Raw genomic sequence first — 27,413 nt, 5'->3', positions numbered from 1 at the left:
TAGGCTGTTTCCAAGAACTTGGACTTTGGCTTATGAAAAGGCCTCTGTGTGTGTATTTCACAGTTCTTCAGGGTTTAGTGGTTTCCAGGAGATGTATGTGCCATGCCACGGTGCTGCTCTTCAGGTGAAACAGGCAGGTCTTTATAGCCGCTTCAGCATTGGGACATGAGGTATGCACACAGGGTGCCTGTGTCTGATGTTAATCAAGAACAGTGTATATACACATGGCTTGTTAGGTTTTCTTTTCCAAATGAGTTAGAATTAAAGGAGCACATAACAGTATCGGGGTGTTATTAATAACCTTTTTCTAATGCTGTCATTGTCAGTTCCAGGATATCTCTCTTCCTTTAATAACTGTTTTTGAATAGTGATGACTTAACCAGAGTATTGTCACTTACTGTGTTTGAGAAAATACTGTTTTAATTTATAAAACTGTCAGTAGCTTACTTTGGAAAATACTAGAGGTTCTAAAAAAACATTTGTTCTTATTTCGAGGTGTTTTGTATTTTAGGCATTACACTCAGCTGTGCTCAAAGCTTACTTCTGACTCTGCCCTCAGGGATCACTCCCGATGGTGATGGTGCTCCGGGGACCATATTGGGTGCCGGGAATTGAACCCGGGTCGGCCGCATTGCAAGTGCCACTTGCCCCTAATGTATACATTCTAGTTAGGGCAGAATTTAGGCATATAAATTTCATGGAATTTTTTTTGATGCCAGGAGGTAGAAGAGGGGTTAAGGCAGTTAAATCCCTGTCTCTGTATATGGTCTCCCAGGTACAACATGAGTGATCCTTAAGTAGAGCCAGGAGTAAGCCCTGCGCACCACCCAGTGTGGCCCGAAAACAGTACAATCAGCTCCTGAGCACAGAGCTAGGAATAGTCCTTGAGCACCACTGGGTGTGGTCCAAACCTTGCTTTTCTTTACCCCAAAATTCACTGAGTGACCCCGCTAGAAACCTGCCCTCTTTAGTAAATTAACAGAAAGTAACCCAGTTGCCCCAGAGGTTACTACCACCCTCTTAAATTGTTTTAGTGCCCAAGCGGTGGTTGGGAAAACACTGGTATATATATGCTTTGAATGATAGCGTTTAAGTATAAATGTTCCAAAGCTCTTCATATTTAATCTTGTCCAATTAAGGAAACTGTCTTTAGGGACACTTAATTCTGATAGAATTTTGGCTTACAGAAAACTTGCAAATTGTCACTATGTATTTTACATTGAATAATGGATTTTGTTTGGTGTTTCCTCTAGATTGAAATTAAAATGAAAAAGCCAGAGGCTGTGAGATGGGAAAAGCTAGAGGGGCAAGGAGATGATGTGCCTAAGCCAAAACAGTTCACAGCAGGTTTGTTTCCTGGCATTGATGAGTTTTAAATTTCATGTTGTTTTTATGTATTTAAAATTAAACAGAACAGAGCATCTGCTTTCATTATTTATGTTCCCAGGAGATGATCAGACGATGACTATAGTAAGTTTGTGATGAACACAAAATAGCCTTATAACATTTCTAACTTGGTGTGTGTGTGTGTGTGTGTGTGTGTGTGTTTTGCTGGGGAAGGAACCCTGGCCTCACAACCTCACAAATAGGAGGCATGTGCTTCACCACTGAGCCTTACCCCTGGCCATTTAAACTCTTCAGAATAGGAATGAGGGGCTGGAGAGAAAGTACAGCAGGTAAGGTGCTTGTCTTGCACACAGCTGATCCAAGTTCGATTCCCAGTACCCCAGCTGGTCCCCCAAGCCCCACCAGAAGTGTTTCCTGAGCACTGCTGGATGTGGCCCAAACCCCCACTATACTCCTCAGAAGAAAAAAAAAAGGAATAGAAATGAATGGCAATAAAAACCCCATATTTAGGATTTATTCTTGCTTTGTAGGTTTTTGGCATTTGTTGAACAGTTTTTGTGTGTTGGTCTTAACTGCTCCTTTTAGGGTTTGCTGCAGGTTCTGACTGACTCGTTTCGTTCCCTTCTCTCTCCTGTCTTTTGTTTTTCTTACTGATAATGTCATCTGTAATTTTCTGGAATTTCAGAGCTTCACAGAGTAAAATTTCTAGCTAGGTTGTTTATTTAGAAGTGGACACAAATAGATAATGAGAACCTAGCAAAAATGGAGTAGAAAATCGGATTGATCGTTTAACCGTTTAGGGGACGTACCACTTCCTTGGGGCCAATTCTAGTATATGAAATAGGCAGATTGCTTGGTCACACCTGACCTTGGTAAGGGGTGAGCAGAGGGATGTCACTGCTGGGCACCGTGTTTGGTGCTAGAGGCCCAGCTGAATTCAGCTGCTTGGAAGGCAGGAACCTTAACCCCAGTACTATCTCTTTGGTTTAGGCAGTTGATTTTTTTTGTTTGGTTTTTGGTCAGTGGTCAGGGTTTACACTTGTCTCTGTGCTCGGGATCACTCTTGGAGGAGTTCAGTGGGGCCATCTGTGGTGCTGAACCTTGAACCTGGTCGCCACTTGCAAGGCAAGTGCTGTACCCACTGTACTACCACTTTAGCCCTAAGGCAGGTCATTTTATTTATCTACTTATTTTATTGAATCACTGTAAATTTTATTTTGCCATATTAATCTGCTGAGCAGTTTTAGAACTGCAGCGTAAGACTTTTATAGCAAGGACCTCATTTGTGAATGAAGAGAGGGTTTTTTTTTTCTTCTTCTTTTTGGGTCATACCCGGTGATACACAAGGGTTACTCCTGGCTCATGCACTCAGGAATTACTCCTGGCGGTGCTCAGGGGGACCATATGGGATGCTGGGAATCAAACTCAGGTTGGCCGCGTAAAAGGCAAATGCCCTACCTGCTGTGCTATCACTCCAGCCCCAAGAGTTCTGTCTTACTGCAGTTAATGTTCCCATCACTGAAATGAGATACTATGTTTTGGCTGTTTTTATTGCATTGCTTTTTTTGGTAACAAAAAATTTATGAAATCTTGTGAGTTTTTTAGTAAACTCTGAAAATTGGTCAGCAGATTATTCATTCTTGTTTCTTATTTTGAAATAATTTTAGATTCTCTAAGAATTTGGAAATAGGAGTTCTCTTGTGCCCTTCACCCAACTTGTTTATATGATAGCATAACTGTTATATAGTTTCTTATTAGAAAAACTAGGAAACTTAAAGTAATAGGTAGTTTTATTGATTGAAATATTTGAGTTGCATCTGCCTCACAGGAATTGGGAGGGGTGGGAGGTGGGGTTCTATTGGGGTTCACGGTTAAAAATAAGTATTGGTAAAGGGAAATGTGTTTGACACTTACATGACTGAGACCTAAACCCGAAAGCTCTGTAACTTTTCCCACAGTGATTCAATAAAGAAATAAAATATTTAAAAAAAAAGAAAAAAGAAATATTTGAGTTGATTTTAAAGCTGTTACATATTCCCGTCATCCTTGACAGGGATAGCAAAGATGTTATGTGGTATTGGGGGGCTAACTCACAGAAATTTGGGGCTAGGTATACACACACCACAGAATTAAAAAAAATACACTTTAAATGTATTATGACAATTCTAACAACAGTGCTATATAATACAGTGCTATCATAATAGCACTATATAATAGCTCTGTATTTTTTCTGTTTTATAGGCTCAGATAGGTTAAAATAGCTTGCTCAAGGTAATTCTGCGGTTTTTATTGTATGGAACTAAATCCAGATTTCTTAGGAGTTGTTCTTATTCTTCTGTTAACTCCATGTGGATACTGTACTGTTGTATTTTCGGTAGAAAGTCTGCTGCCATGAGTGTCTGTGGTTAGTCTTAACAGTGAGAAACAGTGAAGCTGCCCATCTTTAAGTAGTTCTGTCATCTGCAGGTACTAGTTTTCTGGGATGAACATTATTTAGTGTGGTAGTGTCAAACTTTTAAAACTCGGTGCCGTGGATATTAAACATGCTGTTCCTCTTCTGCTTTAGTTATTATGCGTGTCAGATTCCTTTGTACTGCAAGCTGGAAACTTGCAGATAAGGGCAAGTAGCTTAAACTCTCTGGGCCACTTCTCTTATCTGTAAATTGGAGATGAGAATCTGTATCCTCATCCTTCTGGGGAGTCAGCATCAGGATTAATTAAACCCATATTTCCTAGGTTCTTCATTTACCGTAGCATGCAGTTTTTTAGCGTTGCTGGGAGAGGCTCTCAAGCGGTGCTCAGGAGGCCCCGGGCGGGGGCGGGTGAGTCCACTTGGAATTCTCTGCCGACAGAGCTGTCACTTCAGTGCAACACCCCAAGGAGGTGATACAACTTGGGCCCTGTGGTGCTGGGAATACCCTCCCCGGCGCTTCTGGGAGCCTGCAGGTCCACGCTTGGTGATGCTTGGGATGCTTGTACCAGGAACCCAACCTGGGAGGCATATGCTAGGCTGTGTGTGCCCTGACCACCACACTGTCTGCTGTCCTGTCTTTAGTTCTTTCCCATTCCGCCCCCCTCCTTTGGCTACTAGAGAAAACAAGAGAAAGTGCTTGTTGCTGGCCGAGGTTGGATAGAAGGAATTTGGAAAGCAGTATGGTGCCCTGCATAAAGCTGTATGGAGTGTGGCATTTTTTGTTTGCTCGTTTAGGAGGCTTGGGGAGAGGGCGGGCATGGATGGGAGAAAGTTTTAATTTATGGTGAAGAGAAAGGGTCAAAGCAAAATAAGTAGTTTCTCAGCTGTAGGCTTATAGAGAGGCAATAATGGAAGAGGGGTATTTAGAATCTGATTGCCTTAACGGAGAACATTTGAATTGTATTTCATTAAACTCTTTGAGTTAACACTGCCTAACATAGTAGCTGCTTGCCACATGCACTTGATGAACATTGAAACATAATTGATATTGCTAGGTTGACATGTGTTCACTGGATATATTCGGTGAAATAATTTTTTATTTATTTCTTGGGGCCATACCTGATAGTGCTCAGGGGACTATGCGGCGCTAAGCTCAAGCCTGGGGCTCCTTCTTGGAAAGTGTGCACTCTAAGCCTTTTGACCCATTCACTCCTTACCCCACCCCGAAGTAAAATCTATTATTAAACTGCATTTCACCTGTTTGCCTTTAATAAATGGCTGTTCAAATTTTTTTTTTTAAATGCGGTTCATATTTGCACCTTGTATTATATTTCCTTTGGAAAGTGAATTGCTGTTACAGCTTTTAGGTTATTTTTGTTGTTATCTAGGTTTCTGGGCTGCAGCTGGCTCGGTTTTGGGGTCACTCCTCATAGCGCTTGAGAGACCATCTCTAGTGCCAGGGACTGAACCAGGATTAGCCACATGCAAGACAAGAGCCTTAACTCCTATTTTATTTCTCCGGCCCTTTTATTTATTTGTTTGTTTGTTTCCTCTCAGCTCCTTTTTAATTATTAGTGTATGAATACGATTTTGATTTCCTTGGTCTTTGGGGCAGCCTTGACTGTGCTTAGGCGTTTTCAGTCAGCTGTGATCTTTCTGATCAGTGCTCTAGTTGCCCCCAGTGGGACCTTCAGACACTGTTTTCTATTTCAGTGTGACATGGGTATTGAACTCTAGATCATGACATGTGGAATGTTTGAATATTCAGACTTTTTTTTTTCCTCCAAGTGCCTTTTTTGTTTTGTTTTGGGGGGATAGTTCTTGTGGTACTCTGGGACTGCTCCTGACTGTGCTATAGGAACTGTGTGATGTTGGTGATTGAACCCAGGCAGCTCACATGCAAGAGTATCACTCAGCCCTTCTTAGCTGTCTCTTGCCCTGCAATTTCTGTTCGGAGTAATTGGCTTTTTTATTATATATTTTTTTCTTTTTTCCTTTGACTTTAGGCTACAACTAGCATTTCTCATAGGCTCTGTGCTCAGGTCCCCTTCAGGGGACCATCTGTGGTGCCAGGAATCAGAATGGCTGACCTAACCTGTCCTTTCTTTCTGCCCTAGTCGATTTTTAGTGTAGGAGTGAATGAAGTTTTGATTTACAATCATGGCATAAGTAGTTACAAATTTATTTTATCTTTAAGATACATAAGTACTTCAGGAAAAAAAATTTTTTGGGGGGGGTCATACCTGGCGATGCACAGGGGTTACTCCTGGCTCTGCACTCAGTAATTATCCCTGGTGGTGCTCATGGGACCATATGGGATGCTGGGAATCGAACCCTGGTGGGCCGCGTGCAAGGCAAGCGCCCTACCCGCTGTGCTATTGCTCCAGCCCTCCCAGAAAAAAATGTTTTAAATATGTTATATAAAACCTTGAGTTTATGGGGCTGAAGAGCTAGTACAATGGGTAGGGGTTTTGTCTTGAACACAGCCAACCTGGATTCATCCCCAGGTGATCCTCCAAACCCCGCCAGGAATGATCCCTGAGCAAAGCTTGAAGAGAACTCTGAGTACCACTAGGTGTGGTGCAGAATCCAAAAATAAATAGATAAACCTAGAATTTATAAGAGAAAAATTTGAGGAAGTATCTTTTTTAAATACCCTTCAGTTTTTAGAATTGATTAGACTATGTTTGCAACTTTCCCATAAATTAAAGTTACTTTTTGTGTTTTGATTCAGTTTTCCCTTTTATTAAAATGATAATCTGTTTTTAATACAATTTTGTATAATGTACCAAAGGTTTATACTTTGAGTTATTTTGCTCTGAGGACATTCCCAGATTTTACATTATGCAGACTGATTCAGTTTTTGAAGTAAAAATCAAATTACTGATGTATATACCAGAAAGACATTTATTGTAAATATAAAATTCAGTGATCTGAATTATTTGCTAAGATGTTCTTACACAATATGACTATAGTGTGTGCATAATCTTGACACAGCTTGATTAATCACTTCTCTCTCTTTCACTCCATAGATGTAAAGAACCAGTATCCATCATCATCTCATTATACAAGAAATTGGGATAAATTGGTTGGTGAGATTAAAGAAGAAGAAAAAAATGAGAAATTGGAGGGGGACGCCGCTCTAAACAAATTATTTCAGCAAATCTATTCAGATGGTTCTGATGAAGTGAAACGTGCCATGAACAAATCATTTGTAAGAACATTAAACTTTAAAACTAAATACTGTGATAGTAAATTTCAGAAATAAAAAAGATTTGGTAAATTAATAACAAAAAATATCACACAGTAGTTGGGAGACCTTTTGCAATAGGGTTTTGTCTTAAAATTTCTTCTTCAGTGTAGAGTAAGTGGAAACTTGAGAAAAGAAATAGGTAGTTTATTTTTATTTTGGGGGCTTTAGGGCTTCCCCAGTGGTGCTTGGGTGATATTCCTAGTTCTATGCTTACGAGTGCCCTGGCTATGCTCAGGGGACCTTATACTGTGCTGGGGCTCAAACTCTTGTGTACTATCTCTGGTCCAAGAGACAAGTCATATGTTACAAATGAATGGGTTTTTTTGTTTGTTTTTCTGTTTGTTTGTTTTTTATGATTGAGCTGGAGCTTGTAAGATCTCAGAAATACCAAGATTACAGTGGATAATAGAGAATTATGCAAATGTCAGAGTAGGGGGAAAGACTTCCATTGTTTGCTTTCTAGAATTACACAGTCTCATTGTTAGAGATAAAAATGTGACTTATTTTTGGGGACTAGGGGCCATAGCCCATGGTACTGGCTCTGTGCTTAGGGCTCAGCCCTCGTGGTCCTTGGGTAGGGAGGGGGGGTTACCTGGGGGACACAGCCATCACCGTGTGGTGCCAGAGATTGATTAGGCTAGGGTAGGCTACAGGCAAAGCAGGTGCTTTTTCGGACTACAGAGATGCAGAATGTAAGGGAAACTTAAATAGAGCAGGTTGAAGGTATATGTTAATTATTCACTGGTATGTGTTTTGGGGGGGGTCACACCTGGCTTTTCTCAGGGCTTTCTCTTAGCTCTGTGCTTAGGGATCATTTGGGTTGTACTCGGGGTACCATTTTTGGTGGCCAGGGATTGAGCCTTTGGCAGCCATATGCAGGGCAAACGCTTTATACACTCTCTCCAGTCTTATTTTGTTTGTTCTTAATTTTTTTTTAATTAAGAAATTTTAGACTTCCCTAGGATAGGTTTACCTCAAATTATGAGCTTTTTATTTTTTATTTTAATTAATTAATTTTGCTTTTTGGGTCACGCCCGGTGATGCTCAGGGGTTACTCCTGGCTCTGCACTCAGGAATCACTCCTGGCGGTGCTCAGGGGACCGTGTGGGATGCTGGGAATCGAACCCGGGTTGGCCACTTGTAAGGCAAACACCCTACCCGCTGTGCTATCACTCCAGCCACGAACTTTATTTTTTTACTTTTGGCCACACCCAGTTGGTTTTAGAGTTTACTCCTGACTGTATTCGGAGATCACTAATGGCAGTCTCAGAGAATCTCGTGGGAGTAGTGGGGGTCAAACCCAGGTTGGCTGTATACATGGCAAACGCCTTATCTGTTTCTTTTTCTCGGGCCTTAAATTACGAGCTTTTTTTTTTTTTTTTTTTTTCCCTCTTTTGGGTCGCACCTGGCAATGCATAGGAGTTACTCCTGGCTCTGCACTCAGGAATCACTCCTGGTGGTGCTGGGGACCATATGGGATGCTGGAAATCGAATCCAGGTTGGCCACATGTGAGGCAAACTCCCTTTCCACTGTGCTATCACTCCAGCCCCTTAAATTATGAACTTTTAATAACAAATGTTAAGAACTTTTTATAGATTTATTTTGCATAAAGATAGGATAGTTTCACTTTGACCATTAAAAGTTCATGTTCATTTTAAGGCATTCTTATTTATAGATATTTAAAACAATATTCTGTGATTAGATTTGGGGTGAGATTTCCGCAGGCCAAAGCTCATGCTTTGTGTGTAGGAGGCCTTAGTTCCGTCCTGGGAGCACATGATTTCCGGACACAGAGTTGGGAGTAGCCCTGAGCACTGCTAGGGTATTAACCAAAACCCCAAACTAATAGTCATTAAAGTAATTGTGAATGTCTTGAGACTCAAGTTTCCACAGAAGTTGCACAATAGTAACTGGTTGTAATTGTGCCTTTTACTACTAAAGGAAAATAAAAGTTTTTGGATGTGAGACTGGACCCAGTAGTAACATATGGCCAGCAGGGCCAGTCTGGGGGTGCTGGGGGTCAGCGCAAGTCAGGATCTTGCTTATATCACTGGCCCCTAGAAATAAAAAAAAAAATTAAACTTACTTTGAGATTATTGCAGGTTTACATGAAGTTGTAAGAAATGATGCGGAGAGACCCTTTATAGCATCACATTCCCCTGTGGAAACATTTTGAAAAACTATAGTGTAATATCACTACCATAATATTGACAGCTAAGATACAGAACATTTCTGTTTCTGGGATGGAGTCCCTCGTGGTTGGGACGAACACCACAGGAATCCCTTGCTGTTGTAATTTTATTGCTATACCTACTTTCTTTCCATCTGGCAAGTGTTGGTTAGATACGTGGTTTGCAAGTATTTTCTTTCAGCTTGCAGTTTCTCTTTTCCCCTTTTTAAATTCAGTGCTGGGGATCTTCACTGTGAAGTATGCTGCACTGAACCATGTACTTGACCCTGTTTACCTTCATAGGTCTGGAGCGATAGCACAGCGGTAGGGCGTTTGCCTTGCACGCAGCCAACATGGCCGACCCGAGTTCAATTCCTCCGCCCCTCTCGGAGAGCCCGGCAAGCTACCGAGAGTATCTCGCCCGCTCGGCAAGCCACCCGTGATGTATTCGATATGCCAAACACAGTAACAAGTCTCACGATGGAGACATTACTGGGCCCGCTCGAGCAAATCGATGAACAACGGGAGGATCGTGACCATTTACCTTCATAATTTTTTCTAATTTGGGGACTATACCTGACAGTGCTTGGGATCACTCTGCGGTGCTCAGGGACCATGCAGTGCTGGGATTGAACCCAAATATAGTTTTTTGCAGAGCCAAAGGATTTCATTTCAATTTTTATAGTCCTGCTTTAGGTGTCAAGTGTTAACTCTTGGTCTGATACCATATGTCACCAAATTTCTCTTGTGTTGGCTTTCTACATTTAAGTATTTAAATTCATGATTTTGTGTGTGTGGAACAGTATTTTTTTATTAAATGAAACTTGCTTAGAAAGAGGTGAGAAAAAAAGAAGAAATGTGTTTGAGAGAACACAGCCTTCTCCAGAGTAGAAATAGTAAGCAAAGAAGCAGACTAGTAAGCAAGATACATATTCAGCGGAGGTCACAGGCTCAAAGGGCAAGCTCATGATCCATTTTTCAAATTTTTTTAACATTTTTGTTTATGTATATCCAGATGCTTTGGATATATCGTTTATTGAGTTATCTTTCCCACATTGAATTGCTTTTCACCTTTCTCAAATGTTATTTGAGCACATCTTGTGAGTCTGTTACTTTCATTACTACCAACAGTTTCTGCTAGCTTGGTAGCTGGATAAGTCTTGAAATTGGGTAGAATCATTCCTCCTAAATTTCTTCATTTCAAAATTGTTTCATCCTGGTTTCATAGTCATTCCATATAAGGAAAATAGGGTATTTTGTCTGTATTTACAAAAGGTGTTAGAATTGTGCTGAATTTTATCTGTTTGGGGAAAATAATACTTTTTTTTTTTTTTTTTTTTTTATTGAATCACTGTGGGAAAGGTTACAAAGCTTTCAGGTTTATGTCTCAGTCATGCAAATATCAAACACATTTCCCTTTACCAATACTTATTTTTTCCCATGAAGAACCCCAATAAAACCCCACCCCCCACCCCTCCCCGTCCCTGTGAGGCAGATGAATTCTAGTTAACACTCTATCCGCTTTGATTAGATTGTTTCAATAAAAGATTCACCACTATTATTTAGAGTTTACCCCCCCCCCCCCCAAATCAGACATGCTGAAAAAGCATTGTGAAGTGATTTGCTTTCTCCAGCTGGGTTCAAGAATTAAATGTTGGTTTTGGATTTCTGCTATTTTACTTATTGACCCTGGAAGTATTTCTACTGAAAGTCAGATAGTTAAGAAATTGGTTTCTGTGTTCTGGAGTCGTGGCCGTGCTGGAGAGCCGCTCGTGGGGGGCAACTGGTGGCCTCGGTAGGGCGTGAAGGGCGGAGCGAAACGCCCCCCTTCCCATGAGGTTTTAGTTGCCCCCACACTCCCGGCTCGTACCTGCTGTCCACAAGGCTCCCATGTGGCCGCCATCTTTCTTTCCAGAGAGGAGAGGGCGAATGGGGCAACACCCTTTCCCCTCCGGCAGACTTGATGGGCTGGATCAACGCATAGTCCATTCACTTTTCTGCTCCAAGCTGCTGGGTTCTGCATTAAGTCCTTGTGCTTCTGGGGCCATGGCCGTGCTGGAGAGCCGCTCGTGGGGGGCAACTGGTGACCTCGGTAGGGCGTGAAGGACGGACCGGAACGCCCCCCAACCCATGAGGTTTTAGTCGCCCCCACTCCCCCGGCTCATACCTGCTGTCCACAAGGCTCCCATGTGGCTGCCATCTTTCTTTCCAGAGAGGAGAGGGCGAATGGGGCAACACCCTTTCCCCTCCGGCAGACTTGATGGCCTGGATCAATGCATAGTCCGTTCACTTTTCTGCTCCAAGCTGCTGGGTTCTGCATTAAGTCCTTGTGCTTCTGGGGCCGTGGCTGTGCTGGAGAGCCGCTCGTGGGGGGCGACTGGTGACCTCGGTAGGGCGTGAAGGACGGACCGGAACGCCCCCCTTCCCATGAAGTTTTAGTCGCCCCCACACCCCCGGCTCATACCTGCTGTCCACAAGGCTCCCATGTGGCCGCCGTCTTTCTTTCCAGAGGGAGGAAGGCGGAAGGGAGCAACACCCTTTCCCCTCTGGGCAGAAATGATTGCCTGGATTAACGCATAGTCCTTTCACTTTTCTGCTCCAAGCTGCTGGGTTCTGCATTAAGCCCTTGTGCTTCTGGGGCTGTGGCCGTGCTGGAGAGCCGCTCGTGGGGGGCAACTGGTGACCTCGGTAGGGCGTGAAGGACGGACCGGAACGCCCCCCTTCCCATGAGGTTTTAGTCGCCCCCACACCCCCGGCTCATACCTGCTGTCCACAAGGCTCCCATGTGGCCGCCATCTTTCTTTCCAGAGAGGAGAGGGCGAATGGGGCAACACCCTTTCCCCTCCGGCAGACTTGATGGCCTGGGTCAATGCATAGTCCGTTCACTTTTCTGCTCCAAGCTGCTGGGTTCTGCATTAAGTCCTTGTGCTTCTGGGGCCGTGGCTGTGCTGGAGAGCCGCTCGTGGGGGGCGACTGGTGACCTCGGTAGGGCGTGAAGGACGGACCGGAACGCCCCCCTTCCCATGAGGTTTTAGTCGCCCCCACACCCCCGGCTCATACCTGCTGTCCACAAGGCTCCCATGTGGCCGCCATCTTTCTTTCCAGAGGGAGGAGGGCGGAAGGGAGCAACACCCTTTCCCCTCTGGGCAGAAATGATTGCCTGGATTAACGCATAGTCCTTTCACTTTTCTGCTCCAAGCTGCTGGGTTCTGCATTAAGCCCTTGTGCTTCTGGGGCTGTGGCCGTGCTGGAGAGCCGCTCGTGGGGGGCAACTGGTGACCTCGGTAGGGCGTGAAGGACGGACCGGAACGCCCCCCTTCCCATGAGGTTTTAGTCGCCCCCACACCCCCGGCTCATACCTGCTGTCCACAAGGCTCCCATGCGGCCGCCATCCTTCTTTCCAGAGAAGAGAGGGCGAATGGGGCAACACCCTTTCCCCTCCGGCAGACTTGATGGCCTGGATTAACGCATAGTCCTTTCACTTTTCTGCTCTAAGCTGCTGGGTTCTGCATTAAGTCCTTGTGTTTCTGGGGCTGTGGCCGTGCTCCAAACTTAACTCTGACTTTCAGGGAGAAAGATTGGGTGGTTTACTTCTCATTGATCACTTTGTATATAGAGAGATGTCGCGCGGCCGCATAAGCGGCCGCGCGGTTTTGAGAAAAAGTCCTCGTTCCCGCATACTCGAGCTGTGTTTGTAGAGGCTTCTGGTCACCGGGGTTCCATCTGGGGGAGGCGAGATGCGGCGCCTACTCCATCTGGAACTTGCGGGTGAACTTGGCTCTTTTTGGAACCTGTTTTTTCTTTTTTTTTTTTCCTCCGGGATCCCGCACTCTCCATGTGTTCTTTCTCTTCAAATAATACTTTTTAAATGAATTTTTTCCATTTATTTGGATCATTTTGATTTCTTTTTATAGCAGTTTACAGTTTTCAAGCACATACATTTTGTATGTTTTGCTGAATACACTCAAATATTGGAATCATCCTCTTTTTTCTTTCTTCTGGTTTGAGGGCTTTGACCGGTGCGACCCCGAGGCTGCTCTGGGCTCTGTGTTTGGGTGCTGTTCTTGGCAGTACCTGAGAGAACAGGTGGTGCCAGGGATCCACCCCACGCCCCACCTTGGAGTGAAGCAAGTGTGCCAGTCTCTTGAGCTGTCTCTTGATCCCCTGAACTTTGTTTTATGTTGTCTTTTTGGGCCACACCAGCTGTGCTCAGTTCTTACTCCTGGCTCTGTACTTGGGGATCACTTTTGGTAAGGTTTCCGGGTGAGGTTTTCGGGTGATCAAGCCCAAGTCGGTTATTTGCAAGGCGAGTGCCCTATCAACTGTACTCTGGCACCTGAACTTTTAAAGTGTCATAAATGAGTACTATACATTTAGTTTTAGTTTTGGTGTTGCCTGATTTTTTTTTTCTTTTTTTTTTTTTTTGCTTTTTGAGTCACACCTGGCAGTGCTCAGGGGTTACTCCTGGCTCTGCATTCAGGAATTACTCCTGGTGGTGCTTGGGGGACCATATGGGATGCTGGGAATCAAACCCGGGTTGGCCGCTTGCAAGGCAAATGCCCTACCCACTGTGCTATCGTTCCAGTCCGATTTTTTTTTTTATAGAAAATTTGTTTAATATGATAGGATCTTGTTTTATTTGATATGACTGTGTGGAGTATCAAGTTCTAGGAGAATTTTTGGTAGATTCCATGTGATATTTTCTGCAGTTACACTGTTTCAATAGGAACAGTTTTATTTATGCCCTTTCACACCTATAATCTGCTTTTCTTGCTCAGTTTCCCTTCTGAGGACATCTAGCTCTTTGTGGCTTAAGAGTGGTAATAATGGACTTTATTCCCATCTTCAGGAAAACTAGTCAGTATTTGACTATATTTGCTGTGGGTTTTTTGGTAGATGCATCATCAAGTTAAATTCTAGTACTATCTAAGATGTTTGGCATTAGTGGCTATTGACTTAGTAAATGCTTTTTTTCTGCATCGATATATATATATATATATATATATATGTATATGTATACGTATACACACACACACACTTTTTTTTTTGTCATACCTAGCAGTGCCCAGGGGTTACGGGGTTACCCCCGGCTCTGCACTCAGGAATTACTCCTGGCACTGGTTGGGGGACCAGATGGTATGAAGGGACTGAACACGGATCTGTTCAGTACTAGACAAGTGTCCTACCGACTGTACTGTCTCTTCAGCTCCATCATTGATTAATATGACTTTTTAATTATTAAGTTTGCATCTCCGAATAAATTCCATTTGATCGTGGTATATAATTAAAAAATACATATTGCTTAATTCTATTTTTAGATACTTTAAGGATTTTTGTGTATTCATAAGAGATACTAATTTGTAGTATTTTTTTTAATGCTGCTTTGGTGTTAGGGTAGAACTAGTTTGCATAATGAATTGGGAAAGTGTTTGATGCTCTTCTAATTTTTAGATGAAATAATGGAGAATTGGTGTTGTCTTTAAGCAGGTTGTTTTGTTGTTTGCTGGTTTTTCTGCTTTTGACCACACAGTGGTGCTCAGGGGTTATTCCTGACTCTGCTTGGGGTTTATCTGTCAGTGCTGGAGGGACTAGGATATGTAACAAGGTTGGAGAGAGTGTAGGAGTTAAACGCTCATGTCTTTACCTGCAGCCGGCCTGGTTTGATCCCTAGCACCACATGGTCTCTGAGCATCTGCCAGGTGGCTCAGACTGTCCCCAGCACCCGAGAAATACCGTATCCTCAGATTCTTACATCACACCACCCATCTGATTGTCAGAATCACCAGGAAGGTCTCCAAGCCTCCTGACAGCTACTTGGGAGATTCCCCCCACCCCCGAAAGTAAAAGCAAGCGTTGCCAGAAACATACTGAATTCATTGCGCAGTTGTGAATTAGTTTTTGGTCATTGCTCATTAAGAAACCTTTTATTATGCCCCAGTTTTCCTAACCTCCCCACATTTCAGGCCCCTGACATCGGGTCGCTTGCATGAGATGATATCCAACAGATTTTAAGAAGCTAAGCATTATATGAAAGTGTATATGAACATGCTGCTCCTAAGTTCCCTCTAGAATTTCCTTTTCAGATGGTACAGAACATAGAAGCTTCTTTCTAGGAAGCATACATTTAAATAAAATTGACTTGAATTTATATCAACTCTGGGGCTGGGGAGCGTACAGTGCATAGGGCATTTATTTGCCTTGCTTTGGTCCCTGGCACTCTGTGTGGTCCTCTCAGCCCCACCAGGAATGACCCCTGAGTGCAGGGCCAGGAGTAAATCTTGAGCATCCCCAGGTGCAGCCCCAAAGCAAAACGAAACCAGAAAAGTTTTATATTGGGTCAATGTTAGCTTAATTTGGAACTTGGTACTTGGAATATTTTTTAGAAAAATACTTAATTTTGATTGTATAGTTGAAGAGTTAACCTATTTTTATTTTTTATTGCAGATGGAGTCTGGTGGTACAGTTTTGAGTACCAACTGGTCTGATGTAGGTAAAAGGAAAGTTGAAATTAATCCTCCTGATGATATGGAATGGAAAAAGTACTAAATAAATTAATTTGATATCACTGTATTGCATACATTCACCTAATGCCCATTGTGTATTAATATCGCATTCTTGGATTTTGAACACTGAGTATCTTTTTGAAAGATTATATTTCTCTTTACCTCTTTGTGCTTTAGAAATTATTTTCCTTCAAGTGTTTTAATTAAGAGCCTAAATGAAGAAAGAAGATCTTATTTTATCACTTTGTCCATAAGGGTTACAGACATGCTGAAATGTTATGAAGAAATATTAGCTACTAGATAGATTAGTTCTACCTAGTTGTGGGAGAAGAGGTATCATTAAATCAGAATCTCGGGGTTATTGCCTTATTTTTGGTGCAGTATTCTGTTAATAATTTTTTAGACTTGGCAACTTTGGGTGAATATCAGATTTTTTTTCAGCTTCAGCATTTGCTTTTTCAAACTGATTTTGAATGGAGTTGTAAATACAATTTTTCAATGAAGACGTTTTATTTATCATTTCCTTAAGTTTTATGGAAAACTTTGAGAAATTATCACAAAATTCTCATTTGGTTCTTTTTATAAGAAATATTTGTATTTGCCCTGAGATTTAGATCCCTAACTCCAGATTCCTCTATAGAACACACGAGTTTCACGTGCCACAAATCCTTTTGAAGGTTAATCTGAGAAATTGGGCCAGAGTAGGTTCGGAAATTTCAAGTTCACTTTTTGGACTTTTTATCCTAGCCAGGGTTTTTTAAACAAACAAAAAAATTGCACTAGTTTGATTTGGTTTGGTTTTCATTTTCTTGGATTTTTTTTCTCATCATTAGAAAATCTTTCCTCACTCATGATTGCTTCAGTTTCCTTTGAAGTGTGCTGCTGAAAGAGTAAACATGTATATATTTAGTATCTATAATAGATACCATGGGATATAAAAACTAAAAGGCTTGAGCATTAGCTTCAAAGAGCTTATTCACAGGCAGAGAAAGTCAATATCCACAGAGGAATTATGCAATGGTTAAATGCCGAACTTGTTTCCTGTTTTAAAACCGAAGGAAAAGGTCTTACCTGGTTAAAATTCTTTTCTGTCTCTTTATTATAAAGCATAGGCCATGGATGACCTGTAATTCTGACTTAAAATTTTCTGACCATAATTGTTGAATCACAATGCCCTGGAGCAGCCATCTGGTCCCCTATGGGCTCCCGGGGTATTCCTAGGGGAAGTGGGAGGTGGGGGTGGGGGACACGGGAAGGAAGCAAGGTCGGGAGAGGTCGGTCGTGGGGAAAGGTAGAGAAGTGCTGCTCTTACACACTCGCTCGAGTCATTAGGCCTCAGGTTTTGGGACAAGGCTCTCCACTCTGCCCTCCTAGTTGAGGACACTCTCAGTGTCAGTCAAATGGGTCACCACCCCAGCCCCCCGAGAGCAAGAATCCAAACCCATCTAGTCATTTGTAGAAGGAGTTTCGTCAGGAAAATGGTGATGGGATGCTACCAGATCACAGCCACATCTGTTGTTAAAACTTGTTTAAACTGGGGGGGTAGAGGGGAAAGGGGAGATGACAGGAGGGTTACATTGGTCCCCGCAAAGCTACTTCTTTTTTTCTTTTTTTTTAAATAATTTTTATTAGTGGAACACCATGAGGTACAGTTGTAGACTTACAAATTTTTGTGCTTGGGTTTCAGTTATACAGTGATCCAGTACCCATCCCTCCACCAGTGCCCATTCTCCATCATTTACATTTTTTTTTAAATTTTTGTTAGTGAAACACCATGAGGTACAGTTGTAGATTTACAAATTTTTTGTGCTTGGGTTTTAATTGTACAATGGTCAAACACCCATCCCTCCACCAGTTCCCATTTTCCACCACCACGGGTCCCAGTATCCCTCCCACCCCCATCCCCCCATCCCACCCTGCCTCTGTGGCAGGTCATTCCCTTTTGTTCTCTCTCTCCTTTTGGGTGTTGTGGTTTGCAAAAGAGGCATTGAGTGGCAGTCATGTTTGGTCTATAGTCTACTTTCTGCATGCTTCTCCCATCCTGAGAGGATCCTCCCAACACCCTTTACGCAAAGTTACTTCTTGGATAATTTTGTCTTGGGCGATGAGGGGAGCCACTGCCACCAACATTTCAGAAATCACCAGGATTACGTCTGACCATGCTCACGGCTGTCTTTGGTTCTCAAGCAACCAAAGGAAAAGGCAAAGTTAAGTTCTTGCTGGTGTGGACTGTTGAAATTTCTCCTTAGGGGCACAAGTGACTTGTTTGTATTTGGTATATTAAATTTACTCAGCACAGTTACAACCAGGAATTTGGGAGCCTGCTGCCACAGAGCTGCTGAGTCAGGGCTCTGCATGCAACTCTATAGCAGAGGAAAGAAGGTGGTTGTGCAGTTGGGGCCACATCAGACAGTGCTCAGAGTCTCCTGGCTCTGTGCTGGGGTCACTTCCTGCAGTACTCAAGAGGACCGTGCAGTACTGGGAATCAAAGGGACCCCTGTACATTTTTTAAAATACTTTGTTCCATACCTGGCAAGTTTGGATTCATACCCAGTGCTGCTTGGGACATCCTTCTGGCTCTGTGCTCAGGGAATCATTCCTGGTGGGGCTTCAGGGCCATATGGGGTACATGGGATTGAACCCAGGCCGGCCGCTTGCATGGTGTCTTATTGCTCTGGCCCCCATATGTTTGGGGAGTTTTGTTTTTTTAAAAAAATCTAGCACTCTCTTTTAGAGGCTACATTATCTAACATCTACTGCTAGATAAGCATGGTTTAGGTAATTTTCTTAATGCTGTGAAATGCAGGATTTTGCTGAGCCAAATGGAGTTCCTGGTATAGTTTTATAAAATGAATCTGGTGTAAGTACAATTTATCGGTAGAGAGGGAATTTCAAGAAGTTAGACTGCCCGAAAGTCTAGCTGTAATATCTCTTTGACCATCGGGGTCCAAGTGAGGGCTTGGCCACGTGCCTTGCATGCAGGAGGCCTCAGTTTCTTTCCGGGCACCACCACCTACTCTGGCTGAGGCCCAGAGGAGGGCTTGAGCACTGCCAGGTGTGGCCCCAAACACAGTAACAAAACTTCATGGAGAGATAGCTGAAGTGGTAGGCCTTGTTCCTGGCCCTGAGTTCAATCACTGTCACCAAAATGCCACCGTCTTGCAGCTCTTCAGTGTGGCTCTCCTGGACCCTGTTAAAAGCAGGGTCATGCGGCAGCACAGTGGGGTAGGGCGCTTGACTTGCACATGGGTTTGCTCTCTGTCACCCATATGGTCCCCTGAACTCACCAGGAATGATTCCTGAGCCCAGAGCCAGGAGTGAGCCTTGAGCACTGCTGGGTGTGGCCCCAAAACCAAAACAAAAGAAATTGGGCCATTGAAGCAACCCAGCAACCAGGGTGCTTTCCTGGCACACGCTTGACCAGGTTTCATCTCCAGCATCTCCTGTGGCCCCGGAGTCTTGCCATGAGTGATCCTTGAGTGCAGAGCCAGGAGGAAGCCTTAAGCACAGCTGTGTGTGCCCCCAGCCTCCCCCTCAAAAGAAAAGCAACTTTATTCTAATGAAGAGCCTCTTAACACTTTTTCCCCTTCTACTTTAGTTGGTCTTTTCATGTGGTCTGTCTGGGTTTTTTGGGGAGTGGGGTCACTGATAACCTTGCTTAGAACCTCCTCCTGGTGGGTTGCTCAGCTGTTGATCCTGTGGTACTGGGGACCATGTGGTGCCAAGGATTCTACCCTGTCTTCCATCATGGAAAGCACATACTTCCCTTGGAGCTCTCTTCCCCAGCTCTCTTTTTCTTTTTAGTCGTCTTTTTTTTTTTCATTTCTCAAATATTTGTCTTCATGCTCTAGTTAAACTTTGTATCTTCATAACACCTATCTTCCCCAGCCTCTGTTTATCTTTCCAGCAGTGCTGGGGGTCCAGTTACCCTTCCTGGTGAAACTGATGGTTTGGTGCTCAGGCATGCAGTGCTGGGTTGGGGTGTGGGGGAATATGGTAGTGCCAGCTCGGGGCTTGGGACATGCAAGGCATGTGCTCCAACGCTTCGAGTTAACTCCCTCTTGAAGTTCATCCTTTCTAAGATTTAGTACTGAATACTTTTTTAAAAAAATTTTATTTATCTGTTCTTTTTTTTAACCTTGATGACTTCTAGAATTCTCTCACTGTCTTCAAAGAATCTTCTAATGATTATCTGGTTCTTGAACTCTGCTACTTCATAATCACTGTAGGTGACTATACTATACTTTGAAACACTAGGGCCAATTTTAGTAACTTTTTTTTTCTTGTGCCTAATACTTATTGAGAATTGGTTGTAAACAAGTTCATTCTTCAAAATTGGCATTTACTACTAGTCACTTAAAACTGGAGGAGGGGGAGCTGGCAGATAACTCAAACCACAGGCCTCACATGCATAAGATCGGGGGCTTGTCTGGGGTGTGGTACCCTGAGCACTGACAATAATGACCTGGGACTCATTTTTTGGGAAAGACTTAAATATGAATGGTTATTTTAAAAGAAGGTTAAGGTAGGGGCTGAGAGATAGTTCAGTGGGTAGGCACTTGTCTTGCACCCAGATGATACAGGTGTGACCCCTGGATCCTTATAAGGTCCCCTGAGCATCACCAGTAGTGATTCCTGAGTGCAAGCCACTCTGAGCACTGCAGGGTATGGCCTAAAAACAAAACCAAAGTAAAAGGAAAGAAAAGTCAATTAAAATGAACTTGAGGGCCCAGATAGTACAGCAAGTAGGGCATATGGTCCCCTACACACTTCCAGGAGTAATTCCTGAGCACCACCAGGTGTGACCAAAAAGCAAACAACAACAACAAAAGTGAACTTGACAGCTTCTCCAAAGAGAATTGACCCTACCACATATTCTTACATACCTGAAGCACTGAGTGTGTGAATCTCTGGAACTGCAACAAAATAAAATTCTTCTCTTTGGTGGACTGAGGAGAAAGAATGGGTCTTTTTGATTTTTGGAGAGGACACAGCCACTGATGTCCTGGGGATTGAGCCCTGGGTTCCTGCGTGCCAAGCACATCACTGCCCTTTGAGCCATACTCTTGTCCTGAGAAAGGATGAGAGTCATTGGTGGCTGATTTTGAAAAAACTCTTTCCTTAGATTTGTAAGAATCAGTTACCTACAGAACATTGAATCATTCTCATTGCCTCTAGAGAGGCTGGGAAACTTTTTTTTTAATTTTCACTTTTTTGGGTCACACCTGGTGATGCACAGCGGTTACTCCTGGTTCATGTACTCAGGAATTACTCCTGACGGTGCTCAGGGGACCATGTGCGATGCTGGGAGTCGAACCTGGGTCAGCCTCATGCAAGGCAGACGCCCTCCTTGCTGTGCTGTTGCCCCAGCCCCAAAACTATTTTCTTGTATGCTAAAAAGTAGTTGGACCTATTTTATATAAGATTTCCAGGTATATTGCAAATAAACATTTTAAGTGGTGTGTTGTCATTTTGTAAACAGTTAAATTTGAATTTAGCTCAGTGCTTATCTAGCTTTGTTACTTTCCTTTTTATCTGTTTTATTTTCGCTAATTATAGCTGTATCAGATTAGGTTATTGATCCCTTAAGATATATTGATGACCCAGAGTCTAACTGCCGCCTATTATCAGTCCCTACTGTTTTTAAATTCTGTTGGAATACTTCTTATTCAGATTATTTCTTTTGTGGCTATTACTGATATTCTCAAAAATAGATGGAAAGTTTCCAGGTGTTGTGTGTTTTTGCTTACTAGAGTTACTTTTCATAATTTGCCCCGAAGTCTACTTTTATGTTCATACCTGCTATTATAGCCACCTATGAATTTGGTTTTTATTTATCTCTGGATGAGGCGAGGAGAAGAAAATAAAAATCCTGAAAGAGGACAAAATAATGGTGTCTATAAGTCATATAGTTTTAAGAATTGTCAACACTTCATTTCTTTGGTTTCCAACTGTGCATCTTATGTTGTAATATCGCTTTATACACACCAAGAGATTTTATTTTGGAAATATCTGGAAAGTTGTGGGCAAATTCTAGACACTAATTCACTCACAGCTATTAACTGGGACCATCTTGTGCTGAAATTCTTTGAAGATCTCATCACAGCTCAGTAAACTTGTCGCCCGCAAATCAACCAAAATCATATATATTTCCTGATCGATTAGGGCCTGAACAGTGGTAGTATTCTACATGAGTAATTAAAAAGAAACAAAAACATTCATGTAGGAAGCAGGGATGGAACTCCGTACTTAGGACCCCACACATGCAAGGCGTGTCCTCTGCCACATACTTGCCCTCTGTTGCTCTGATGTATGACTAAATGCTCTATGTACATTAACGTCTTCCAGTGGTCTTGCAAAATACTGACCACATCCTCTTGTTACAGATTAGCAGAAAGACCACAGTTTTTTCACTCATTCACTCTACAGAGCTAAGATTTGAATTCACGTCAGATTATAGTACCAAAGCTTTTAACAATGACTATTCAGATGAGTGAATTGGGTTAGAATGAATGACTTTCATTAATAAATGATTGACAGTGTCAGAGAAAGTGTAAGTTAAATGGTTTGATCTTATACTTAGACTAAAAAAGTTTGTTTCTAAAAGTCAAGCGGTTGTCAGGTTCGTAAGTAGGAAAGCTTATGAGTAACACAAACCTCTTAATTGTCATGGAAGGTACTATATATATATATATATATATATATATATATAGTATTGTTTTATGTTGAAGGTCCAGATAGTTCGGAGAAACATGATACCCATACAATTCATTCCATTGTTTGAAGACTACTTGTTCCTACTACATCACAAATTTTACCTCATCACAAGTATTCATTGTATAAGCACTCAGATTGTTTCAAGGTTTTCCTTTAGATATTTTCACCCTTACATATATGCAAAATTTTGAGAAATACTCTGATTATTTTTGTTCCTCTATTATTTTTGTTCCTCTGTCACTAAACCTTATTATAAGTAATTATAGCCACTAAGATCTTGGGACCATTGAGTTAGTCAGCAGGCAGGGTACTTGCCGCTTGCCCTATACATGGCTCACGTGAGTTTGATCCCCCACATCCCATATGGTCACCTGAGCACTGCCAGGAGTGCAGAACCAGGAGGAACCCCTGAGCATCTTCAGATGTGGCCCAAAAGCAAAATAATAAGGCCATTAAGTTCATAGGGTTGCAAGATTGCTCAACAGCTGGAGCATAGCTCAAGTTAGATCCCTGATACTACCTGGGATGACCCCTGAGCTTTGCTAGGTGGACCAAAAATATTAAATCATTGATTCCATATAGGTCCAGAGTGATAGTACAGCAGGATGTTTTTCTTGCACACAGTCTACCCAAATTTGGTCCCTGGCAGCCCGTATAGTCCCCCAAGCCCACCACTGTGTGGCAAAGCCAGGAGTAAACCCTGAGAACTGCTGAATGTCTCTCCAACGAGGTGTCCCCAACACCCACCTGCCAAATTATGCAGGGGGTGTAATTCAGTGGTAGAGCACCTGTCTTGCATGGGTAAGGACCTGGGTTTGATACCAGAAACTGAGAAAATTTTTACTTGTATATTGTAACATTCTCCCTCCCTCCCTCCCTCCCTCCCATCCTTCTTTCCTTCCCCAGACTAATAGCTTAGCCACAGCATCTTAAAAGACATCTTAATTTAGAAATTAATGTCGTAATGCTGACACTATTAGCCTATCACAATCGCTTTCATATTTTCCCCTCTTCTTTTAATAATTAACTTCATCCAGATGTTTGCTTCTTCCTTCCTAGCAATCCTATTTGTTGAAAAAATATTTATTTCTAATCATACAATTCTCCAGTAAAGAGCTTTTAGTTCCAAAGTACATAATGCCATTGGATTTTGAAAAATTTCTATTTCCTTTAAGAAACAGGTAGCATTTCAGGGGGCAAGGGTGGGGCATGGCTTATAAACTACGAGAGTGTTCCAGATATGTATATTCAAATCGCTGAACAAGTGTTCTGAAAGATAATTAATGTAAATTATACATTACGTATGGTCAAAGTAAGTTCAAAGAATGATAGACTAAACAAAGTTGGACAGAATTTCTTAAAGCTTTTTAAAATGCTGTTATGCTTTTCCCTGAGATAATACGAGATAATATGCAGCACTGTTATTATCTTATTATCTCATTCTTACTTTGGACAACCTGGCAGGCTACTGAATATAACCTGCCCACATGGCAGAGTCTGGCAAACTCCCCGTGGTGCACCCAATATGCCAAATACCAGTAACAACGATGAGTCTCATTCTCCTAACCCTGGAAGAGCCTTGAATATGGCACTTTTTAAAATCTCAGGGCTAGGGCGAAGGAGACGTTACTGGTGCCTGCCCGAGGCAATCGACGAACAACAGGATGATCGTGATTGTGATTCCATATAACTCTGCTACTGTAAAGAATGAAAGTAATTTGAGAGGATTTGGATGATATGCTTGTTTATCACTCAGCACTGCTTGAGCTATTGCTAAACACTGAGCAGAGAATACTGGACTAACCTGCCTTCTGGACACCTCATGGCTTAGTACTGTATGATTTACTTTCTTTTTCAGCAACTAGAATATTCTCAGAAGTTGGCTAAGTAGGTGACTTAGTGATTACTAAATTTTATAGTACTGATTGAGTAGATTGATTAGAAAGTGTGTAAAGGGTATTTCCTATGAAGACTTTTTAAAATTTATTTTATTGCTTTCTGGGTCACAACCGGTGATGCACAGGGGTTACTCCTGGCTCTGCACTTAAGAATTACCCCTGCGGTGCTCAGGGGACCATAGGGGATGCTGGGAATTGAACCCAGGTTGGTCGCATGCAAGGCAAACGGCGTACCCACTGTGCTATTGCTCCAGCCCCCTAAATTTTTTTTTTATGTAGGAGTACTGCTGTTTGTTATTCAGCCACTGATTAGCTGATTGAATTGGGCATGAATTCCACCTTACTTTTTTAAAAAAATTTTATAATTTTATTTATTGAATCACCGTGAGAGCAGTTACAAAGCTTTCGGGTTTAAGTCTTGGTCATACAATGAAACACCCGTACCTTCACCAGTGCCCATTCTCCACCACCAAAGATCCCAATATATCCCCATCCCACACCCCTTACCTGTGAGGCAGATGATTTCCACATTACTCTCTACTTTGATCACATTCAATATTTTGACACAAGACCCACCATTATTATTTGGGATTTTACCCAACACTCAGATCTGCTTGAAAGGCAACAGTAGACAATTTGTTTTCTATTGCTGGTTAAGAATAACAAATGATGTTGCATGGCTGCAGTAGTAGCTGTGAGATTTTGAAATTCCGAAATTTTAACACTTAAATCTGGAGGGATTTCTGCCAAAACCTGCTGGGTTCCGAGATTTGTTGCTGAGTCTCTGGGATCATGGCTGTTAAGCAGCTTGATCAGGAGCCAGAAAGGCCGTTCGTGGGCAACGACTCGGGTTCTTGGGGTTGGGAGGGAAGGACCGGGTCCATCCCCATCCCGTGAGGCCCTGCATTTCTCATCACTGCGAGTCCAAACCTGATTGTCCAGTGGCCTCTGGAGGATGGCGGCCACTGGGCCACCAGGGGAACAGGCCAAGGCACGAAACCTATTCCCACCTGGGTTTGCCCAGCACCGGTAACCTACTGCAGGGACTGGACGCATTTCTGCCAAAAGCCCCTGGATTTCAAGATTTGTTTCTTAGTCTCTGGGATCATGGCTATTAAACAGCTTGATCAGGAGACAGGCCGTTCGTGGGTGGTGACTCCGGAGGAAAGGGCCGGCTCTACCCCCATCCCATGAGGCCCTCCCTGCGTGTCTTGTCACTGCGGGCCCAAACCTGACTGTTCAGTGGCCTCTGGCGGATGGCAGCCATCGAGCTGCCAAGGGGGAGTAGGTGGAGGGACAGTGACAGTACCCTTTCCCCCCCTGGGGTGGCCCGGCGATAGTAACCTACTACAGGGTTCGGACACATTTCTGCCAAAAGCCGCTGGGTTTCAAGATTTGTTTCTGAGTGTCTGGGATCATGGCTGTTAAGCAGCTTGATCAGGAGCCATAGAGGCCATTTGTGGGCGGCGACTCGGGGTCTCATTGGGACCGGGAGGAAAGGGAAGACTTTTTTTTTTTTAACCACTTAGTTAATATAGTTCTGTAACAAGGAGTATGATTTTTAATCGAAACGACTGCCTATAAGTGCATCATGCCTTCTACGAGAAAGTTCATGGTTGACTAGTTTATTCCAGGTCTTTGACTATGTCAGCATAAAACAAATTAATTACAAAAATATGGGTAATGGTCTAGGTTAATGGAATATGGGCGATTGAAAATAAACTTCAGCAATTAAGTAATCCACACTGCAAGGCTGAAGGACAGGAAGCTGTAGAAATGAGGTCCTTTAAAGCGGTAATTGCAAGTGAATTTGTAAACAGTGCTATTTTTAAATGTGCAGGTTCTATCTTCCAAGCTATTTCGTTACTTATTAAAGATTTTTGTAGTCAGGTTACAGGTGAGGAAAAGGGTTGAATTTTCTGAGGTTTCTGGGGTTCTGATTCAGTTACATGAATTTGGTGTGAAGAGAATTTTCATGATGGAGCAGGCACAGAGATTGGGAATATGATAACATTGTGAATGTAATTACTAAACACAGGTGACATTTAGTGAGGTATGGTTTTTAATAATTTGCTTTTAAATTTTTTCTTTTTTTGTTAATTTGTGGGGATGTTGTGCCACAGCTGTGCTCGGGGATCATTCCTGGTGTCTCTTGGGGGACCATATGTAGTGCTGGGGACGCAAACAAGGATTGGATGCATGCAAAGCATGCACCTTCTGTGCTATCTGGCTCCAATAATTTATTACTTTAACTTAGGGACTTAATAGCCTTGAAACATATACTGATATTTGTTTTGCACAGCACCTCAAGGTGCTCTGGGACTAGTCCCAGCTTATCTCTGGGGACCTTGTGGTACCAGTGATACAACCTGGGCTTTTGCATGCAAAGCATGCACGCTGGCCCTTTGAGCTATCTTCCCCAGCCTATTACTGATTTTTATCACTCTGGTGATAACATTGAAACTAATAAAGAATGACTCTATAGGATTTAAAATCCATTAAAATGGAAAAGGTTCAGTAAGCCAAACACCTAAGGTAATAACATCAACTATTTGCTAGGTTTACGTTAATATACATGTGTAAATTTACATGTAGATGCACTTTTAGTAAGCACCCCCCCACGTCCCCCCAAAAAAGAATTACTTCTGAATGTAAGTTAGTAAACTTAGATGAGTTCTTTAGGGGAGGTAGGGGTGGGCTAATACTAGTGAAATGCTCTGGGGTCCCTGTGGGCCAAGAGATCAAACCCAGGCCTCACTAATGCAACTCTTGTGCCCCAGCCCTTTGAACAATCTCTTCAGCCTGATGAATCCTTTTCTTCTTAAAAGTCTATACTACTAAGCCTATTTTGTAAATTGATTCTATATTAGGCTTCACCAAAGTGAAACGTGTATGTGCATGGAGAATGAGCATGCCTGTATGTACAAAAGCCCATTAAAAGAAATTCAGTTTGGACCAGAGACGTAGCTCAACATACTGTGTGCCTGCTTTGCATTCAGGTGGCCACTGTATGTGTGTAGATTATGGTAGATGGGTCCCCTGAATATCATCAGGAGATACCCCAAGCATGAAGCTGGGAATAGCCCCTGAGTGTAGTTTTGAACTACTGCT

The 27,413-nt window shown here is 42.7% G+C and overlaps 1 protein-coding gene across 1 annotated transcript in view; it reads left to right on the top strand.

Moving 5' to 3' along the window:
• The window catches only part of SUGT1 (SGT1 homolog, MIS12 kinetochore complex assembly cochaperone), a 41,769-nt gene extending 25,713 nt beyond the window's left edge, over window positions 1-16,056 (top strand). The window contains exons 11-13 of the mRNA XM_056109767.1: window positions 1,254-1,347; window positions 6,793-6,974; window positions 15,629-16,056. Coding sequence (XP_055965742.1) covers window positions 1,254-1,347; window positions 6,793-6,974; window positions 15,629-15,730 — 378 coding nt within the window. The 3' untranslated portion in view covers window positions 15,731-16,056. The remainder of the gene's footprint in view (window positions 1-1,253; window positions 1,348-6,792; window positions 6,975-15,628) is intronic.
• The last annotated feature ends 11,357 nt before the right edge of the window (window positions 16,057-27,413 follow it).

This window comes from Sorex fumeus, unplaced genomic scaffold (genome assembly GCF_029834395.1).
Source record: "Sorex fumeus unplaced genomic scaffold, SorFum_2.1 ptg000008l, whole genome shotgun sequence".
Lineage (NCBI taxonomy): Eukaryota > Metazoa > Chordata > Mammalia > Eulipotyphla > Soricidae > Sorex > Sorex fumeus.
The sequence above is the reverse complement of the archived record's forward strand: the minus strand, read 5'-3'. Positions and strand labels throughout refer to the sequence as shown.